This window comes from Chenopodium album, chromosome 27, assembly GCF_948465745.1.
Source record: "Chenopodium album chromosome 27, dcCheAlbu1.1, whole genome shotgun sequence".
Classification (NCBI taxonomy): domain Eukaryota; kingdom Viridiplantae; phylum Streptophyta; class Magnoliopsida; order Caryophyllales; family Amaranthaceae; genus Chenopodium; species Chenopodium album.
Window position 1 is genome coordinate 30,345,112 of NC_137860.1, and position 22,671 is coordinate 30,367,782.

Sequence of the window (22,671 nt, forward strand, 5' to 3'; positions counted from 1 at the left end):
GTAAATTTATCTTTCCAATATACTTATTTCTTTTTACTTAACTTCCTTAATACCCGCGTAATCAACCCAAATGGGTCGTTCTTTTTGGGACGGAGGGAGTAGCATATTGTAAATGCACGCAAATGCATTGACAAGCTAATTGTGTAGCATGTCACATATTGGACACATATCAAATACCAATAGGTGTTTGTCACTCCTTGATATAGCTTAGAATCTTAGACAAATGGACAAAAGATGTGACAAACTCCATTGCAAGAATAATTAGCATGCTATAATAAATAATACAACTTATTTTTGAGATTTAAGATATTTCTATTTAAAAATACTTACAAAATACGAAAATTGATGCTTTTGTTTGTGATGTTGATGAGTTTCATTCCTGGGAGATTAGAGGGGATACTTTGGTACTTAATGATTTGTATTGGCATATTTCAAGCCCCTTGGAAGATTGATGCTCTTGTTTGTGATATAGCATAATGAGCTTTCATTTTATAATAAAACTAGTTTTATGCCTGATCAAAAATCAGGTGAAGTTGGTTATGCTAAAACCGCTAGTCCGCTAGATTGTAATTGGCATTTTGAGTCAAAACATGCTTGTGAAAATGAATCAAATTTTAGCTTATTAATTAGAGTACTTTTTGGACTACCCAAGCTATAACTTTTTCGGCCTACATATGATCATATAGAGTCGAGTTCTTCATTCATATAACTTAATTATCCCTTTTACATCCAAATTTGTGGTATACTAAGGGCGATTAAACACCCTACAAATCTACAATTAACAAGGACCAAACATATTTCTATGGAAATGGTAACCCAAACCATCTTGTATTGTTGTATTGAAGAACACTTGATCTTGTGATACATATATAAACAAGGTACAAGAGAACAATAACACATTAACTGACATATAGACTATATGATATATGTAGTAAATACAAAATATATATTATTTGGGTTTGAGGAAGTCCCATATCTTCGTATTGGAAATTCATTTAACAATCTAAAGTAGCTTGATTTTAGCACTTCTTCGTATGAGAAGAAAATATCATGGTGAAGCCAAATTTAACTTTTAGAAGTCCAAAAAATCAATTTTCATAATCATTGCTCATTTCTAAACAAAGTTGTTTCCTCATCTCATGCCTTCTGCCCTTTTGCTTCACTATACATCTCATTGATGGTATCCTGCACATTTCCAAACAATAGCCATACATCAGAAACGCAATGCCATACTAAATATGAACTCGGTGACAGGTAGTGATATGACCAAACCTAAATTTATTGTCACGATGATAAAGTAACTAAAAATAGTACAATGACATCTAAATTTGAATGTAGAGGGTTCATCTTAGCTTCAAATACCCAGCCAAAAGCATGACTACAAAATATCATATTTCCTTGCAATTTAGTACAAAGTATTATTTTGCCTTTTCCTGGGATCATCAAGTCATACACTTCCAAACAATACATTACATTAAAAAGATGTGCAAATTATACCTTGTAGTATTTGAGCAACTGGGGCCTTTTCAATTTGAAGGTTGGAGTCATCAAATCCCTCTCAAGATCAAAAGGAATGGGCTCGAGGAAAACTGCTTTTAGCATCTCAAAACCTCGAAGCTGATCAAAATTACAATAAATGAGAAGGCAAAATCAAGATCCTGCTACTAAAATGCAGAAAGAATAATAAGGTTAAATTACATACTTTGTGTTTCTGACCAGTGCTGTTGAGCTCTTCTAAGAAATATTTCCTAGCCTTGGCATTTTTGCAGAGTGTTTCGAAGTCCCCAGTCTCGTTATTATTAGCTGCCCAGTTCTCGAGTGCCTTTTTCTCAGGAACAACAACAGCCACAAGAAATGATTCGAAACTATTGCCATACACCCAGATCTGAGAAGACAACAGCATATCAGCCAATCCTTCACTTCATTTGGTGTGATAATTAAACTACATGCACTAAGTACAGGAAAACTTACAGATGCTATAAGGTTACACCGTGAGTATATGCTCTCAAGGTTCTCCACCGCTACATATTCACCTTGAGACAACTTAAAGATGTTTTTCTTCCTATCAATGACTTTCATGGATCCATCAGGCTGCCATTCGCCAATGTCACCTAAAAAATTTTAAAAGATAATAATATTACACATTTCCAGAGCACAAAAGTACTTATCAGAGCCACAAAGTATGGCCATGATACCATTCACATTAACAAAATTTTTCTTTTACACAAGGATTATACCTGTATGGAACCACCCATCTATAAGAACTTCTTGAGTTAAATCTTGCCTTTTGTGATAACCAGAAAACAATATATTCCCCCTCAAACAGATTTCACCACGCGGTGTAGTTGAAAGCGCATCATATTCCATCTCTGGAACAGACTCCAGTCTTGCGTCTATGGCAGGCGAGGGGATTCCCACAGTGCCTATCATTGAATACACATTGGCTATTGATGTAAAGCATCCTCCACAGCTTTCAGTGAGACCTATCAATGGAGTAAGTGTTTTATAAATTGACAAAAGAGGTAAACAAAACAGCGGAACTCAGCACAATAATTCTTGAAAGCAAGAATGAAAAATTTAGGCTAAACTGCAGAGCTGAAAGTTCAGGACTTGGCACAAAGGGGTATTTTTTATTAGCTATAGAACTATGTCTTACGTTGTGGAGTTAACTTGTCAGTTAGAAAATTAAATCAAACAAAGTTGGGAGAACCTTGGGAATCGCAATAATTGTCTGATCTGAGAATCATAATAAATTTTACACCACATTTGAACATATGCAATTGTTCAAAGATCAGCTGAAATTTCATATATATTAAAATCAATGATAGCTTAACCTAAAATACATAGCTTGAAAAAGCTTCATGCCTCACCATATCCTTGTACCACCACACAGCAACAAGTGACCCTCAAAAATTCTTCAACATGCCGTGGCAAAGGTGCTCCTCCAGAAATCATAATGCGGACTCTTCCTCCAAAGCTTTGTTTGATCTAGTCCAGGTCAGAGTAATAAAAACAAATTAAAACTACTCATTACTATCAGGAACTCAAGGACCGAAGGATAAATAATTGATAATGAAGGAAATGGAAAACCAGAAGGTATATTTGGACAGAATCCACCTACTTTATTGAAAACAAGCTTGTCCAAAAGAGGTGCGGCTTCATCCTGGCGCAATCCCTTCTCCAAATTCCGCAGTTTACTGTTTGACACTTACAGATCAGCTATAAATAATGTTCAAGCAAATAGATTCAAGTTCACAGACTGAAAGAAAATCACAAGGGCCAAAACTTGAACATACTAGCTATAGGCATAGTCAAACAAGCTCTTCCTGAGAGCACCACTGGATGAGACTTTATCCACAATACCTTCAGACAGAATATAAATCAGCCAATTTTTAAGAAAAGAAAATCATGAGGGGGACAGCTAGGGGGTTTCGTAAATGCATCAGTATCAGATATTCAGATATATACCATTGTATAAACGTTCAAAAACCCTGGGAACCCCGCAGAACATAGTTGGCTTCAATTCATGGAGATCCTCGATAAGATATCTCACATCCTGTAAGCAAAATGCAGAATAAAGATGTTGATTGAAGTTGTGAAGAATCAGAAAAAAGTGTAAAGAGCACTTTAAGTAGTAGCTTATGAATATTATGAACTTACTCCCTGCCAGAAACCAATTGAAGTGCCTTTGGCAATGCAATATGTTTCTACTATCTGATCAAATATATGCGCCAAGGGAAGGAATGAGAAGTATACATCTTCTGTACTTGCCTGTAACAAAAGAATTTCCAGTTTAATTTTACTAGTTCACACAGCAATGTAATTCAGAGAAATAATAAAGACCTGGAAGTAATTTACTGCAACAATGCCATTTAACTTCTAATGTCTTCCATATCAAAGTAATTGTTCTTTGGAAAATTTGTGTCACAAATCCAATACTCAGTTTATGTGAAAAGTGAACTAGGATAATCACTTTGAAATAGGAAGGGTATAAAGTAGCACAACTTTCATTCCACTAACATAATTTCAGCAGAGAAACTTGATATTTATTAGATGAACAGCGAATAATGCGAACCTATTACAAATTATATCCAACTAATGGCATCAAGTAGTAAAAGCAGCAAGGAAGTGCCTTTTACCGATTTATCTGTCTTCTCGAACAGGTAGTCTACTGAAAAGACCTCGGCTGTAAAAGCTGCATTGTTTAAAATCACCCCCTTTGGCTCTCCCGTTGTGCCACTAGTGTACATTACAGTGCAGACATCAGTCTTTTGTTTCAAAGGAAGTTCACAATCCATAGTTCCCTGGAACAACAAACAACCTTAGAGATTAGCCCACAAGCAGTGTTATCAAATAAGTATACTGAGAAAAGAGTTCTGCAGGCTATGGTCCCTATGGAGATAAATTTAAATAGCTCCCATGATTCTAATTTTTTATTTCTTTCAGGGTTAGTTGCAAGATCTTGGACTATAACTCGTGACAATTTCTCACTTACCAATTGAGAGAATTCATCCCAAGAGAAACATGACACTCCCGCTTCCTCAGCTTCTTTTCTTTGTAAGCTGGAGATGTTCTCAAAGCTGACAATGGCTGAGGATCAAAATTGAATGTAGCTCAGTAAATGGCAAGAAAAATAAGCGACTAAAACTTGGAAATGTGTTATAAAGATCTTCTCTGTCAACGTACTTTTTAAGTAGTTACACTTTGACAAGCATGCTAGTATCTGCACAAATATCAAAATAGTAGCATCATTAATTCAGGATCAAAGACTGTACAGCTTTGATTATTATCCAAGAGAATGTACACCAGCCTTGACTCAGGCAAAAAAAAATTATTAGAATTGGCCGATCGAGTACGAGGCATAGAATCTACTTATCTATACTATAGTCATAAATCTGTGAAACACAAAATCTTGTGATAGATTTCCATATAGTTTATTAGACCAGCACATCAAACTTAAAAGTTTTCACATAGACCTCTATTTTTTATAAGATTACAACATTTTAGTGCAGTAACAAACAACTTACAGATGGTATCTTTTTCTCTTGAACAAAAACTAAGGAGACTTCAGCATGGTTAATGATGAACTCCACAGCATTGGCGCCTGCATGACATATCACAGCATTATCAGTTAGTCATGAATGTTTGTAGGTTCAAGGCATATGCCAAGCATAGATATTATTAGCTTTAAAGGATAGATGTTAAGATTCTGAAGGTAGCGTACCAAGTGTGTCATACAATGGTACATAGGATATGGCTTGACCGTTACAAGCCTGTAAAATCAGCATATCTATTCTCAGTCACTATCCATGGCGTTCGAATATTATAATTGCAAACAATAGCTTCAATCTATGCAGCCGTATCCCATATGTTCCAAATAAACTCTCTACTTACAGCTTACACAAATTCACCAATTTGTGAATCATGTTATAGAAGAACAAGCCTAGTAACTCATTATAATTACAACCTCTTTTATGTTGAACTGTTGAAGTATGTACGCGGATATTGAGAGAGTTAAACACTTAAACCTAATAACTTGTCAAATTTGAACAAAAATACTAGTTGCAATTCTATCAACAAGTGCAACATTGATCAACATTGCCAAACATCAAAAACTACCAAAGCACCAACATTCCAAAGATCGCGAAAACATACCTGCATAGAAATGATCCACTTGGGACAGTTGGACCCATAAATTCCACATTGACCACCCTAAAATCAAAAAATTGTGCCAGAAATTCTCATGATCAGTTCAATCGCAGGACATACTAAAACAATATGTATATAATCATTACAGCCAATAGGACACATAATTCAGCTTTAATTCCACAAAATTGTTTTGTACTCCCTCCGTTTAAATTCAGTTGTCACATTGCCCGTGCAAATTACACTACCAACGTGACTATTAATTTCGGACAGTATAATTCAATCAAACTTAACACTCATCAATAATGAAATAGACATTTGCAAAGTAAAAATGAACTCACAGGATTAACTCCACACTTCCTAATAGCAGACCCAATTTGAAGAGCTGAATCATACACCTCTTTATAAGTAAGCCATTCATATGGACCCGCCTGTTAAAATTACAGGTACAGTTTAATTACACATGAAAATTAATAATCATAATTCACAAATTATAATTAAAGATTATAGCTTTAAGGACCAAGAAAGAGAAAAGCTAACCTTTCCATCAATGATTTTGCGAGAACCCAGTAAATGATTGGTGGGATATTTCTCCACTGATTTGCTGAAATCATTAAAACCCAGAAATTAACATTTTTATTGAATGATTTGATGATGACCTTGAATACAAATATCGTTGAATATCAATTTTACAATTTAAATATAATCAATGCATTTATCTTTCAATTAACTGGCCCATTAGCTCAGTTGGTTAGAGCGTGGTGCTAATAACGCCAAGGTCGCAGGTTCGACCCCTGCATGGGCCATTTTTTAAAATCATTTTTAATACTTTACTGATTTACAATGTTCGCACATTAATTTTATAGACCATATTAATTTTATTTTATAGACCATATTAATTTTTATATCCTAGAAAATTTTTGTATTGTAGCTTACTTACCTTACTAGCTTACATGAAATTTCCATAGGGTTACAACTTACAAATACTCTTTATTATAATTTATAAACCCTAATTCGAGTCATTTTACTACAAATGAGATTAAGGTAAATAAAAACGAAATCAAATTTTAAAGTTATATTAATATAAAATTTTCATTCTTATAATTTATAAACCCTTATTCGAGTCATTTTACTACAAATATGATTATGGCAAAAAGAACCAAAACCAAATTTTAAAGTTATATCTTAATCGATCAATATAAAATTCTCATTCATATTGGTATCAATTCCCGTCAATAAATATTTCCCTTCATATTTAATTGTCACATCACAACTTTCACGAGTCATTTTTAATACTTTATTGATTTACAATGTTCGCACATTAATTTTATAGACCATATTAATTTTATTTTATAGACCATATTAATTTTTATATCCTAGAAAATTTTTGTATTGTAGCTTACTTACCTTACTAGCTTACATGAAATTTCCATAGGGTTACAACTTACAAATACTCTTTATTATAATTTATAAACCCTAATTCGAGTCATTTTACTACAAATGAGATTAAGGTAAATAAAAACGAAATCAAATTTTAAAGTTATATTAATATAAAATTTTCATTCTTATAATTTATAAACCCTTATTCGAGTCATTTTACTACAAATATGATTATGGCAAAAAGAACCAAAACCAAATTTTAAAGTTATATCTTAATCGATCAATATAAAATTCTCATTCATATTGGTATCAATTCCCGTCAATAAATATTTCCCTTCATATTTAATTGTCACATCACAACTTTCACGAGTCAATACCTAGCTACATAAAGAAATCTAAAGTGATAATCTTTCCATCATATGAAACGTGGTTACTCCATACATACATTTGACATTCCTTATTTCCTTAGATCTAATAACTACAATTTTACTACGTTCAAGCAATCAAGCTAAGAGAAAGTAAGCATATAGTAAAGTTCATGAAGAAATGTAATATACCTAAAGAGATCCCAAGGAGACTCAATTCCATCAGGGACACCAGTGAGAGCATCCACAGCATAAATGTTACGATACACCGCCCCAGTCGATGGCCTATCCCCTGTTGCCGCCCTTCCCTCCTCTACCTTCTCGGTGTACACCGCCATTTTAACAATTTCCTCCTTTTTGATAATGTACAAATTATCACAATGTTATAACTTTAATGAAAAATGAAATAATATAGACCTTAGGACATTAGGATAAGAATATAAGTGGAGAGTATGGAAGATTGAGAGTGAACAAGATTAAATTAGATGCATAAATTCAAAGAGAAAAATGGGAGGGAGGTAGTTGAGTTAAGTGATGGCAATAAATTTAGTAGCACAAAAATATGGTTGGTGTTACTTAATGTTGTGCAATCTTGCCATTCAATTTACTAGTACTGCTCCCTTATCATGTTATTATTTGGGATGTCCCATTAATGTTGCTGCATTTTCTGAAGAAAAAAATGGGCCTTTGGTAAGAATTTTAGATTTACACATTATTGTGGAACAATGAAGATAAAGTAGATACGAAGTATGTAATTAAATGAATTTTGTCTTTGTTTAATGGATTAGAAACTACGGTATATTTTTATAAGGGTAATGTTATATGTAGCCCTAAGGGTAATTTATATACTTGAAAATGGTATAAACTTAAGAATTCATGACAAAAACACGCGTAAATCAATGTAATTAGTGTATATATTTTCATGATTTACTAACTTTACACAGTTTTCTAGTGCGTTTTTAATGCTTATATGTAACCCTAAAGGCTATGTATAATATTTTCCTTTTTATAATGGCTGGAAAGTAGGTTGACTTAATAAGGGTTGATTAGTTGGTTATTTATATTGTGGAATAGTGGAACAATTAAGATAAAGTAGACATATAAAAAAAAAAAAAAAAAATGCTCCGTAAAAATAAATGAAAAACTTTGTTTAATGGATTAAGAATTACGGTATATTTTTTATAAAGGCCGAAAAGTAGGTCGACTCAATAAAAGGTTGATTAGCTGGTTATTTTAAATGATTACTTTAAATACTTCGTATGTGTGTAAGTACAATTTTAGTTGGCTTGTTGATTGGATATCAAATTAGTGATACTTATGCATAATTATCATTGTTATGTATGTTAACTTTTAATTTGACTATATATGATGAAAACGGTTGAATTATCATGTGAAAAGCATCAAATAGTACTTTAATTGATCACTAGGCCACTTGTTTAAGTTATTGTATTAGGGGAATTTTCAGCAATTAGCAGATTAAAGTAAATAAGTTTATGGATTAGAGTAAACTCAGATACAAAAATCAAGTAGTATTAGTTCGTTGTAGAATTTCCACCTCTTGAGTTCTAGTCCTAAAACTGAGAGGTCAGATCTGATCACATGGTTCAATGGTTGTTGTTTCCTTGTACATAAATAATCTGTTACCAACCTTTTGTTGGGAATTCGTTATTGGTAAGCTGGGAGCAATGTAAAATCGTCAAAACTCACAAAGTGTTAACATCAGGGATCACATATTGTGCACTTAATGGGATCATAATAATATATACTTCGTATAAGGAAATAACAGAGGAAAACGATGAATAACACACGATGAATAAACAAGTTTTGAGCCAGTTAAGAAGCATGTGTGTTGTGAACTCGTATGGACATGTCATATCTTGCACATAGCATAAGTGTCGATGTAACTCCTTAGATCTCCCAATTAACTACTATTTTGTCGAAAAACGAATTGCACAAACATGCTCTAGGTTGCATAGAAGATGTGCCTCATCTTGCACTACGGACGTGCATGGCTAATTCTTGCACTCCTTCCTTTGTTTCGACGCCTTTATTTTCATCTCTTTGTTGCTCTGTTCGTTCCTTCTCCACACACAAGCCATGCTCAAGCTTTGAAACTCCGCCATTAATTCTAACACTTTGTAGACTCATTCACACAACTCCGCAACAAAACCAACTAATAAATTGACTATACTTATCAAAAGCCACTTTAACTTCTCATGTTTTGAAGGAAAAACAATTTTTAAATTCAAACACATCTATTGTTCAGGTGATTGTAGAATGGACAAACATTTAAGTATTCAAAATGAAATTAATTACGATGTTAAGTGAAACTAGGAAACCTATAGTCCGCTCCATGATGATTCAACAATCTTAGTAATGTTTTTACAATGTGTAGCAAAAAAATAATTGGCTATATATTTGTGCCTTATCACAAGTTAAAGTTTATATGGGTGCGAATTAAATCAAGATAGTTTCTCATATTTGACCCCCTTTCTTTAAAATGGTTGGTTAGTCCAAGCCGACCCTTTTTGTTCTTGTTAGAAACGTCCAATATAATGCTTAAAAACAACCCCCTCTCATTATCTCTTCTTTGTTTTCATTATAAATTTTTCTATAGCATAGACTATAGTACATGAATACATGATTTTCTCCAAATAATAAATGGGTAGTCTCAAAGTCTATCTAAAGGGTAATATCATACGGAGTAGTTGTATAAGAAGAGGATGGTCGCTATCTCCTAATTAATGCTCAGCAGCTAGCCTCTTTGCTTTCACGCTAATAATGTCACCTACATTTTCACTCTCGATTAAGCTATGTCACATTGTCTTCGAATACTTTAATTAATTTTATAAATTGATCTAATTAATTTTTCGCCAAAAATATCTAAATCGCATTATTCATTTGATAGTAATTAGGCTAGTCATTTAAATTATTTCTGTATGTTTGCCACATATGATAATATTGGATTTGATAATAACTTTGTTGATAGTGAACCATTGAAATGAAGTCTTAAACTATTGGTTTTGGTCTTTTGGACACCACCATGTAAGGGCCTGTTCTCATTGACTAAACTCAGCTGAACTGAATTGAACTGAACTCAGCTGAACTGAACTGAACTCAGCTGAACTGAACTAAACTGAACTGAATTGAACTGAACTCAGCTGAACTAAACTGAAATGAAGATTATATAAGAGAAGGAAATTAGGAGCTGATCTGAACTGAACTGAATTGAGCTGAGCTGAACTGAATTGTACTGTACTGAACTGAACTCAACTGAACTGAATTGAATTTCAACGTAAGAGAACAGGCCCTAACTATAGGATGAATACCTTTTTAAGGAAAAAAAATACTTCTTAATGATTTTGATAAATTTATACTACACAATAATTTAAGATAATATCATATTACAAGTTGGGTTAAATATGATCGTGTTTTATACTGTTATCTATATTTCACACATATGGAGTACATACTTTGTTAAAGAGTAAATATTTATTGAGAGTAATAAAAATTTTCCAACTGAAGTAAAATAAGACTACATTATCAGATAATTTATCATAAATCTATTTACGCTCAAATTTCACTGTGATTATTAATTCATGCATATGACGGAGATGGACTAGCAACATTCAATCCCCCCAAGCAAGTTATATGCTCATCAATGAACTAACCATGCCATGTAGTACATCCTGGATTCCGAGTGTCTGCTCGGAGTCAAAGGGACACATCGGAGGCGCTTATGGGTAGAAGAGGGCCGGCTAGAGGCCTAGCACATCTCCTCTGACCATACAAACTCACGGTCTCACCCATTCCCCTTGCTCCCTTCATATTTTCAACATTAGAAAGATAAATTCAACACATGTAACACAAAATTTCCAACACCAAGTATCCAAAAGACCCACATTTTCCCAACTTCAAACCCCCCAATTTCTAGTGTCATAAAAGTCAATTCCAACATTAAGAAGGCCAAAACAAAAGCAACAAAAGAATAGTCCAAAATCGGACCAATATCAATAAATTTCCCGCCAAGTATTACTAGTAATAAATCCATCGTAAACACAACAAAGCAATTAAAAACTTGAGAGTACCATAAATCAATTTCCTGCATTAAATGATCTTTCCCTATTTTCTAACCAACATCAATCCCATCAATTTAAGTTTAACACCTCCCCCTACTACACTTCCACACCTATCTCCTAACCTATACTACGAGTATTATCTTTACAAAAGCCGAGATCAAACCCCGTTTACATCATTGCTTTATAGCTCCGTTTACGCCCAAAAACCAACTTCAGAGAGTAGTAGATAGATGGAGAGAGATTAGAGAATCCCCAAAAGTAATCTTAAACAAAAAGTCCCTTAATTAAGTTATATTATCTCTCTCCATCTTTCTAACACTCCCTTAATATTTTTCTCTTTCGTCAATTTCACCCATTTAATGCACTCGACAGTTGACACACCCTCCCATTTAATTTTCCTACTACATTTACACCACCCTCACCCCCACCACATTTACACCCCCTCAAACCCCATCATCACCGTCCATTCGTTCCACCTTAATCCAACGCTCCATCCACCTCCCACGTGTCATCATCTCCTACCGTCTGTTAAACCTCTCCGGCGAAATCAACGCTTCAGGATCTCCCGACCTCATTCGACTCGACGAAAACATCGCTGCTCTTCCAAACAATGGTGACGTCATTGATTTCATTCTTCTAGAAGGTTCATCTGTGCTGGCGTACCGTAAGCTCGCTGAGGACTCCGACAACGGGAAGAACCCTCGTCGCCGGAAAAACGCCGGCGATTTCATCGTTCGCCGGAAAGAGAATACTCTGGATTTTGCTATTGAGCTAAACGGCGTTGATGATGGTCGTTTTGTCCAGAAGAAGCTCCGCCGTTGACGGTGGTGATACGGCGTCGTTGCCGGCTCCATAACTAATCTTTCCGACGGGAAACTCCGTTCAAAACCAAACGAATACGATCGTTTGAGAAGAAAATCGAGTTCTCTTCTATTACAACGGTGATCTTCCGACTGAATTATCCTTCTCTCCGGCGAGAAAACCTCCTGAATTTCGCCGGAATTTTGCTCGACATCAACTTCCGGCAACGGCTCCAAAAACATGCTTTCGAGGAGAATTCCTTCGTCGAAGCTTGGACGGATTCTCGCCGCCATTACCGGCGACAACAGCGGCGATTCCGGCGGTGGCGGGAGGTAAACTCCGGCGCGACAAAGCGGACACGTGGCGTGCGATCGAAGCCACATGTCGATACAATCAACGTGGAAAGCGTGACAACAAAGAGGCAGAGTACGAATACATTCTCCCTCCTCAAAATCAAGCAAACAAACAGCACAATCATTGAATCCATCAACTTCGATAAACCCTAATTTCGTCGGAAACCTGTAAATTGTCAACGGAATATTCTTGATAACAGATTCATCAAGGCCGTAAGGTGAGTAAACGTAGAATCCGTCGGAGGATTCGTAGGGCGGCGGCGGAGAGCCGATGTCGGACGGCGGGAAGAGAATCCGGCGGCGGCGGTGACGGCGGAAGAAGCGGAGAAATGGCGGGAAGAGGTGGCGGGAAATAAGGCGGGAGTAAGTGATGAAGAGGAAGGCTGCTGCTGCGACGACTACCATGGCGATCAACGGTGGGCTGAAGTCGATGGGGAGTTTGGACGGTGGAGATTGGTTGATGACTATGGCGGAGGAGATGGAGGTTGGAGGAAGTGTGGGGCCTGGTTGAGGTGGGTGTTGTTGTTGTTCTGGTGGTCTGGCAGCCATTTTTAGAGAGAGAAAGTTGGTAGGTAGGAGAGAGGGTGTGTGTGAGTAAGGTAGAAGAAATAGAAAATGAGGTTAAAATTTTTGATTTATTAAAATGGTTTTGGAAATTTAGGATTGCAAATCTTCATGACACCTCAGGTGAGGAGGGGTATCGTGGGATTTTAACATACACTCGGGTATACCGTGAGTTGGATGCAATTTTTAAAAAAAATATGGAGTGAGTGGTTTTTCGTTTATGAACTCAAATGAATAGCGAATAAAAAAGGAACAATACTCCATCTAGTGCACGAGCTTGAGCTCGAGCTTGTGGTGCACTCGGGTGTATGTAAAAATGTGTCGGGGTAATTAGTGGAATATTAAAAGTAAAGGAGGGGAGTTTCTATCTAATGTGGGGGAACCCCACTTAGCACTAATGCTCCATATGGATTGGTGAAAAAGAAGTGTTGACTAGGTTTGAGGGGAGATTGACCTAAAAACAGTTGAATGCTAAGGTGTGAAAATGACTTGAATTTGAGGGGGGTTTGATTGTCAGTTGGGTAAGGTTTGTTTTCCCATTGTTGGATATATAAAGGTGAGCTTGTGGGGAACGCAACCTTAAGCTTTTGTTATCAAAAAGAGGGTAGTAATTGGGTAGTGATTAGTCCTGTGCATTATACCCAACTTTAGCTTGATCTAGTGAAAATTAAGTATGGATAGCAATATAGCTATAGCATAATCATTATGTTGTGACCTTTAGTAAGGTCATGCAACCTACTTGTATTTGGCAATTACTTTGCTATCAACTTTTACTGATGTGTAACTAATTGTATAAATTGGTTTGAATAGCTAGTTATATTAGATGTTTTGAATAGCTATTTAAAAATTTATGTTGGCAAACACCAAAATAGTTTATCAGGGAGTACATAAATCGCTTAGACGACAATTCTAATAACAAAGAGCTGGGTAGTGATTCTCCATAGACCTAGCCAAAGTTGTTAATAATTATTTCATTTAATGATTTTTTAGTAAATAGAATTACAATGTGTAAGTGCTATTATCATAGCTAATAAACTGGATCACATGATCGTACGATACCATGAACATAATTCAACTAATTGTACGGTTCCAAGATCATAAACTAAACTATTTTATTAAAGGCAAATCACAATCTCAATAGAATCGCAACAAAATCGCTCAAGATCATAGTGAAATCGTATAATATCATGTAGAATTGGAACATGATCGTAAGAATTGTATGAATGTATGATCATGCTATTTCCTAATGAAAAGAACTCAAAAGCCATAAAACCTATTTCAAAACGCAAAAAATAACAGCCCAACTCGAACAATGAACTCTTAAAGTGTACTATTTGAACTATGTACGAGTCAAAATACTTCAACAACTATTTTAAGTTTGAATTGTCAGTATTATGTCAGCAACACTATGTATGACACCGAGCCATAGTTGAAGCTTGATCCTGTTAACCTTCGCTATTATCACGTACATGAAATATTTCAAATTTCAGAATGAAAAATCACTTAAAACCATAGGGGTATTATTAAAAAATTAACATCATAATTCACCAATAAATTCCTAATGCCAGTCATAAATTCATAATTCATTGACCTTTGAATTCTTAGTTTCTTACTCATTGAATTTGTTAAAATCCCGTAGGATGATAAATCCGAAATCAAATCTCAACTACATCATACGTATGGACGTATAGTCTTAAAAAAAGTTAATAAAAGGACCGCTAGTAGTTCGTGGGCTAATAAAGGGCTAGGTGCCAAAGCCCAAACCCAATTCCAAAGCATTATCAAGTAATCAGCTTTATATTCAACCAAAGGCTCATTATTTAGGGTTTATCGAAGGTTTTGGGGAAAAATCAATAGATCTTGCAATCTAGAGAGAGAAAGAGAAGAACAAAAAGAGCAAAGATGTTCGGAGGAATGTTCCAGAAGAAACCAAGCAAGGAAGAAGCTCTGAAGAAGCTTAGATCCCATGGGTTGATGTTCGGGGCATGGGTTGTTGCTATTCGAGTCACTCCTTATGTTCTTCAGTATTTCCAGAAAGAGGAGATCACTTTGGATCTTTGATTCAACCCCACCAAAATTAAGGTATTTTTCTTATAATTTTTCATGAAAGTGATGTTATTAGATTCTTGATTTCACTTTTTTGTGTCAATTGGGCGTTTAATTGTGTTTTATATGTTGGCAAAAAATTATAATTTTTGATTAAAATTTGCTCAATGTTGGTTATTGTCACATATTATTAAGAAGGATTATAATTGGGACCTGGAAATTTAAATTCTTGTGTAAAAGATTGCAGTTTTTTTGTTAATATAATTAGGGTTAGTTTAGAAATAGAGCGAAAGTCTATGTTTGATTAGCATAGCAATAGAAAGGGGAAGTTTATATCGATGAAGATACGATTTAATCAACGAACTTCATAATTTGAGAACAATGAATTGGGATGAATTAAAGGGGTTTTTTTTCAGTGAATTTGCGACTTTGGTGTTATAAGGATAAATGATTTGGCAGGTTTTAAAGGGGTTCTTTCCCTTTACGGTATTGAAATGTTATCAAAGTTTCCCAAAATATGAGTTGGAAGGTATTAGAACGGGTATCTTTTCCTTGAAACTAACACGAGCTTCACAATCTCTGAACAATAAAATTTCAATGATATATGAGTTTTATCAAAGGCTGAAGTGTTGTTGGGGGTGGCTTTTAGAGTGGCTGGCCCCTGGAATTGAAAATTAGCGACTCGATGCCATTGTTTTTAATGGGGGTGGTGTTGAGTCATAGTTTGAGATAGGATTTGAAAACTTAAATAGATTATGCTAGAAAAAAGTACAACTACAGTGGAGAGAATAAAATCCATGGTGACTCTTGTACGCATTAGCTTGCTTGATTAGTTGATTGATATAGTTTCTATGATGGTCGAAGGATACTTGTACACATGAATATATGATTGGTGCATTATATAAAATGTGCTAGACAAGAGAGGAATTGATTGTAGTTAGGAATATCTCGAGTCTAATATTAAGTTGAGGGCCCGAGGCAGGGGCCCATATATGCATGATGTGCATGGGTGTTCATTCTATGTGTGTGTGTGACTGTGTGTGGCTTTTCTTGTGCTCTATATCATAGTTTTGCTCAATGTCACATGATGATACTTTATTTTCCTTTTTGAAGATAGTTTAAGCCTTTTTTCAGGAGGTGTTCATTTACAATGTCATTTTTGAACTGATTTATTGCTTTTGTAACACATGAGACACATGTTTTCATGTTAAAGGTAACTCTTTTGCATGGTTTATGACCTCTCTTTCTCTAAGAGCGTTGTAATCAACATTCCCTGCCTCTCAGATTGCAAAAGTGGTCTTTTACACAAAATCTATGAGTTAAAGGTTGTTTTGGGCAGTTTTTGTTGTGTAGCTTTCATCAATTAAGCATGTAACATGAACTTAATAAAACTGGGTTTCCTTGACTTTGTTTATTTCAAGGAATTCTTATACTATGTAAAGTGCATGCCTGCGGGAGACCTAGGTGATTTGCCTATTAACCCGGATAAACTAAAGGTGCCAAAACATAAGTGCATTAGAAAGCTTAGCTAGATTTCTTGGTTCTTGTAGCTCTCCCCTGATCAGTGAAACTTAGTGTAATTAAAGAGGCTTCTTTCTACTCATGTAGCCAATAGTTTCATTAGGTTTAAGAGTTTTGTGATCAGTGATAGTGTTTTTATATCCTGATTCTCTTATGGCACTCTTTTGACATAATATTCTGGAATAGCGTCAACATCTAGTGTGAGAGGAACAATCTACTAAAGGACAGATTGCCAACCAGTTCTCTGTGAAGCTGATTCATACTCTAATAGCTTTCTGTCAAACTTGGGAAAAACTCTTACGAATGTTACGATATCTTTCACGTATACACACCAAGTATGAGAGGAAATAACAAATAACTACTAGGCAGCTGGCCATTTTAGGTCTTTGTGATAAATGGTTGCTTTGCATCATGTCTCTGTCAAAATAGGGAGGTACTTGGAAGATGCATTTCACTTACAATGATACAAGTATACTTGCAAGAGCCTTTGTGATCTTCCGAGTTCCAAGTCATTGATATTTGTGTTTTGAAAAGTGGTGAATATAGTTTTAACTCGAGGACTTGGGATATAAAGTGTCTTATAAAATTCCCTAACTATTAGCTTAACCATTGGAGCTAAAAAATTAAATTAGCTTAGCTAAGCTGATTTGCTTAAGAAATAAACTTGTCAAAAAGATAGGTTGATCTATTAATATAATTAAATGCAAAAAGCTAATTAACAAATTGAGGCACTATTAAATCTCAAGCTACTAGCTAACCATTGGAGCACAAATTAGCTACAAAAGAGATTAGCTTATAATCTTATGTGGCATAACAAGCTAATTTGTTAATTAGTTTACCATTGGAGTTGCTCTAATGATCTATCTTTATACCCCATACTTTTTTTTTAGTCAATTTTCAGCAGCTTAATACTTTTTTCCGTTGTTTGCATTGCAGTGACACAGGAGAGAGATGGAAAATGAAGGAAGATATCATTTACTAGTAATTAGTTTGCCCAAGTTGTCGACAAAACTTAAGTATTTTGTAAGCACCAGCATGTAGTTGGACAGGAGGACCTAGTCATAAATTTTATCACTGGTTGTCCGTTAAAATAATTTTTGTACACTAATCATTTCTTGTCAATTGTTTCATACAATGATACAATCGTAGGCTTGACAAAGGGTTTTCTTTATTTTTTTCATTGTTCTATACTTATAATGGTGCTACTTGGAAACTCTACCTTGCACTGTTAATTTAGAAATTAAATTTGCATTTCTAGCGGCATTGGATGATTTTGCAAATTAATAATTTATTATCAATAATTTAGGGCCTGTTCTCTTACGTTGAAATTCAGTTCAGTTTAGCTGAGTTCAGTTCGGTTCAGCTCCTAATTTCCTTCTCTTATAAAATATTAATTTCAGTTCAGTTCAGCTGAGTTCAGTCAATGAGAACATGCCCTTATACTCCATATTCAGTAACCTAAAACATGAAGACCTCAATGGCAAAGCTATCGTGTTGCACTAACGAAAGGAGTACTATATTACTCCTTACATTTAAAAAAAAAAAAAAAAAAAAAAAGTGATAGACAATAAACGTTGACAAACATAAAAAAATTGAATTGTTTAAAAAAAAAAAAAGGAAAAAAGAAAAGAAAAGAACACTCATAGCTGAGGTCTCTGTTATTAATTTTTCCTAATATAAAAGGCATAAGTTAGTAGATAGAGGGTTTTGGAGTCCACAAACCCCTAAAAAACTATAAAATCCATTTGATAAATTAGATTACTAATCTAGAACAAATCATACAAAAAATGAAGGGAAAAGGTAGAAAAAGGTACAAGTAAATAATTTTTTTTAAAAAATAGCATATTAATCTGTCCATTCAAGTCTCTTCATCTCCATATCCTTCTTCATATTCTAGTCCAGCAAGTTAACAGCTTCAGTTGCTGAATGGTGGACTTGAAAGCTTCACATTACAACTGTTACATCACCCTTGAATATATTGATTGATTGTAAGGACAGAACAGAGCTACGAACATGACGGGAGAAACTTGTACCACCTGACCTGCATAGCAAGTTGATTTTGCTTCACAAATTCATTAAACAAGCCCCTAATAAGATGCAAAATTCCAAATACGCTTAACTTGCCACGCTTTAACAGACCCAGTAATCAAATATTGCTCAGACCACGCAGATTCACAGAAGTAGCTACCCGCTAATATCTTTAAGGCAGCCCACAGAAAAGTTTCTCATTACTAAATAAGCTGTGACAAAGGACTAGTAGTACTACATAGAGTATGAACCCAGTACAAAACAACGATGAAGAAACTATCAACCATACTTATACACACAGATACCGAGTTGATTAATAAGTTATAAATGCATTTATTGGAGAAAGAAGCACTTTTTTTTTTTTATTAAGGAAAATTTGTTGAAAACCATCTTATAAAAACTAAATTTTGTTGAAAACCATCTTATAAATTTTTTTTTTTTGTCAAAGCACCTGTTTTAAAAAATTTTTTGTCAACAAAATTTGGTTTTTATAAGATGGTTTTCAACAAATTTTGGTTTTTATAATTTCTTGCCAAGATCAAATCTGCAGCAGGTATGAATATAAGTTATATATGCATTAATTGGAGAAAGAAGTAATTTTTTTTTTAATTAAAATTAGTTTCTACCAAAATCAAATCTGCAGCAGGTATGAACTGATTGAACTCTACTTGGTGTGTGACACACATATCACAGTTTTGGGCTCTAAAAGCCAAGAACACATTCCTGCAATCAAAAGTACAATAATAAAGCGCCATGATAATATGTGATGGGGCAGAGTATTAAAAACTTATGTAGGACATATACTCTCAATGTTTTGATAATTAAGAACTGAAAGAAAATGACAGTTACTATACCTTGAAAAGATTACTGCTGGTGTGAGCATCTACAACACCAAAGGATCATCAAACAGATATATATCAGCATCCTCCTGGAACCATGCACAGGCAATTCGAAATTTTTGCTTCTAAAAGCCACTGAAATTGATACCCCTCTCACCAACAGTAATTTGTCACCAAAGATAAGATTTTGAGATCCTTCTTCAAGCAACATGCTTCTAACTTCTAAGACTGTCATACTTTTCATGATCCATTTCTTTGCCAAACGATATGTTATCAACCATCCGCTTAACATACCTCAGATCCAGAGAGCATTGGGACTTCTCTGAGTATACAAGAAAGTAAGGTTGGCAGTTGGCTCGCCTAAGCTGACTATACAGCAAACAACTACCCACATATAATGACAAACCCTAAGATTGATGTCCTTCGATGTTGGGCTTGGGAGAGAGTTTCCTTCATACATCTCAGCAGCAACCTCAGAAATAGATTTAGAAAGTCTTTACCCCATTTATGAATCAAAAAATGGTATCAATGAGGTAGGGACATAAGAAGCTAGTGTATATAAGGGGCAAAGGAAAGCTGTCAACTATGGAGTACCTTTTTAGCAGATTCAAGCTTCTTAAAATTCATATAAGATTTACAAACATCATCCTTAGGGTCGTTAAGGTCCAAGGTTTTGTTGTAATCATTAGCAATGGGCAGTTTTCAGTCTGAGATAGTGTTTTGATTCCTGATTCTTAGCACAGTAAGCTTACATATCCATCATCTCTTTCCTCAGACTTTCTGCTTCATCTGCATTTCCTTGCTTCAAGTAGCCATCAATGAAAGCACCATATACATGTGACTTGGGTCTAAACCCCTTCCCTGCCATTTGTGCCTGAAGTTTCAAGGCTTCCTCAGTCTTTCCCTCACCACATAAACCCTTTATCAGCAACTCATAGCTTGACTCTCTCGCAACAAAATCAGCATTCTTCATAGCAACCTTGAAGAATTCCAAAGCTTCCAAAACTGACCTCTTACAACAAAGTACTCTAACCATTGAATCAACAGTTGAACTATCAGCATTAAACCCCTTCCTACGCATATCATTATACAACAGCATAGCAGAATCAGCATCTCCAGCCAAACAATACCCACCTATAAGATGTTCATAAGTAACACGAGTTCCCTCCACGCCTCGCAATCCCATCTCTGCATAAAGCTCCTCACCCTTCCCAACCTCACCCATTCTACAATACCCACCAATCAATGTATTATAACCAACAACATCAGGATTCAACCCCTTAACCCTCAACTCCTCCCACACCTTTTCAGCCTTCTCCAAATCACCTTTCTCACAATAACCCTCCATCAAAATGCTATAGCTATAAGCACTCGGTTCGCAATTCGACTTTACCATCTCAATCCAAACCTCCTCCACCATATCAAGCAATCCATTTCGATGAAACGAAAGCATAAGCTCATTAAAAACATGCACATTTGGAACTAATTTACCATTATCACACCCAAATAACTCCTTATACAAATCATATCCAAAGAAACAATCCCTAATCCTCAAGGCAGTCGAAATCAACTCATTACAAGTACCAACATTAACATAAATTCCACGATTATGCAACATCCTAACAATATCAATACATGGGTCTAATTGATTCATTTCTAAAAGGGATAAAATCAATAAATCAAACACAAAGGGGGCAGAATCACATACCCTGTAAGATTCCGCCAAAGCCCTAAAAACCTTACACTTCTTCCCACAAAATTCTCGAGAACCTTCAACACCCATCAAATCAAACTCCCTAATTGCAGACTTAATCAGAGATTTGGCCCGGGTTTTTTGGCGACCACGAGCTAAGATGTGAACAATGGTGGCGTAAGAATGGAGGGAGGAGGGAGAATGGCAGCGGCGCGTGGTGAAGAGGAAGAAGCGGAGTGCGAGGTGGGGATTGTTGCGGATTTCGAGGAGGATTTGGGAGGTTTGAGGTGGGGTGAAACCGTTGGGGAAGAGAGAGTGGAGAGTGGACCACCGGGATTTGCGGCGGTGGTGGGTTAGGATTGATACGGCGCTGGAGACGGCGGAGGTGTCGGGGGTTGGAGGGGAGGAAGAGATGGAGGAGAATGAGACGGTGGTTGAAGTGGTGGCGCGTGGGGTTAATGCGCGCCGGAGGATTACAGTTGACATTAGTGATGATTTAGTGGGAAGTTTAAGAGTGACCAGAGGATTTACATTCTGGTTGCGACTTGCGGGAGTTTTGGAAGTACGGTGTTGGGGACTTGGGGTTGACTAGTTTAGGACCTGGTCTTTTGAACTTCTGAATAGAATAGTGTAGAACAAGCAGAGCAGTTGACAAAGCAGCTCCAAAAAATAGTGCCTTAGTTGTGGCCTTGTGGGTATGATTATAGGTCCGATATCGTCAGTTTAATTTAAGTTGCTAATTTTCTTCTCTCCTAATCAGTTCAGTTCAGTTCAATAAATTAGGTCCTATGTTGAGTCGGGCTAGGTTGGGTCAATTGATTCAACTTGATTGAATTTCACTTTTTATCGGAGTATATGTCTTTTTTACTTGTACATACTTGCAAGTTGTAACATGTGCATTATACAACTGATCTCGATTCATACTTGTAACATGTAAAGATGGAGATTACAAGGGGTGAAGGATTTAACCATGGTGCAAATAATATGCGTCGTCATGTCATTATTCATGTAGAGCCACATCATAAGCCTCATAACTCGGCATAACATATGAGTGACATATGTCATCAGATCAACTTATTATCTCTTTGATTTTTAATTAATAAATTAGTTTTTAGGCTCGTACGATGCCTCAAATTATTGTATTATTTACATAATAGAAATCCTTATTAATATTTATTTTTGAAAGAACAAGAAATAATAAGCTAATAGTTTAGTGGCTAACATGTTAAGAGTTTAAGCTGAAGGTTGTGAGTTTGAATCTTGTAAGATATTCATATATTTGAACATATGGAATGAAAAACTCGATTGAATGAGGAGAGCGCCACGTGATAACTAAACTTGTTTAGAAACGCCTTT

The 22,671-nt window shown here is 35.4% G+C and overlaps 3 protein-coding genes and 1 non-coding gene across 5 annotated transcripts; 1 reads left to right on the forward strand and 3 right to left on the reverse strand.

Annotated features, from left to right (window-relative positions):
• Nucleotides 1-964: 964 nt before the first annotated feature.
• On the reverse strand, nt 965-7,838 carry LOC145619163 (putative CoA ligase CCL6). The gene is made up of 19 exons (XM_081673793.1): nt 7,584-7,838; nt 6,187-6,250; nt 5,988-6,077; nt 5,656-5,712; nt 5,225-5,273; nt 5,028-5,104; nt 4,687-4,723; nt 4,496-4,590; nt 4,140-4,304; nt 3,661-3,771; nt 3,469-3,556; nt 3,297-3,363; nt 3,122-3,197; nt 2,871-2,988; nt 2,238-2,483; nt 1,972-2,111; nt 1,703-1,885; nt 1,498-1,617; nt 965-1,185 (listed from the first exon to the last, which is right to left on the reverse strand). The coding sequence occupies exons 1-19, from the start codon at nt 7,727-7,729 to the stop codon at nt 1,138-1,140; spliced, it is 1,977 nt and encodes a 658-aa protein (XP_081529919.1). The 5' UTR covers nt 7,730-7,838; the 3' UTR covers nt 965-1,137.
• TRNAI-AAU (transfer RNA isoleucine (anticodon AAU)) lies at nt 6,379-6,452 on the forward strand. Its single transcript has one exon. It is a non-coding gene; the product is annotated as a tRNA-Ile (tRNA).
• Nucleotides 7,839-11,476: 3,638 nt separating the features above from the next.
• On the reverse strand, nt 11,477-13,330 carry LOC145620805 (RING-H2 finger protein ATL65-like). Its single transcript, XM_081675521.1, has one exon. It carries the CDS (start codon nt 13,171-13,173, stop codon nt 11,989-11,991), a length of 1,185 nt encoding a protein of 394 aa, XP_081531647.1. The 5' UTR covers nt 13,174-13,330; the 3' UTR covers nt 11,477-11,988.
• Nucleotides 13,331-18,390: 5,060 nt separating this feature from the next.
• On the reverse strand, nt 18,391-21,911 carry LOC145621079 (Tetratricopeptide repeat (TPR)-like superfamily protein). 2 transcript variants are annotated; one of them, XM_081675815.1, is made up of 3 exons: nt 19,638-21,911; nt 19,410-19,506; nt 18,839-18,953 (listed from the first exon to the last, which is right to left on the reverse strand). In XM_081675815.1, exon 1 carries the CDS (start codon nt 21,799-21,801, stop codon nt 20,371-20,373), a length of 1,431 nt encoding a protein of 476 aa, XP_081531941.1. In that variant the 5' UTR covers nt 21,802-21,911; the 3' UTR covers nt 18,839-18,953; nt 19,410-19,506; nt 19,638-20,370. The 2 variants fall into 2 exon arrangements, with proteins under 2 accessions (XP_081531942.1, XP_081531941.1); XM_081675816.1 differs by lacking the exons at nt 18,839-18,953; nt 19,410-19,506 and adding an exon at nt 18,391-18,796.
• Between the last annotated feature and the right edge of the window lie 760 nt (nt 21,912-22,671).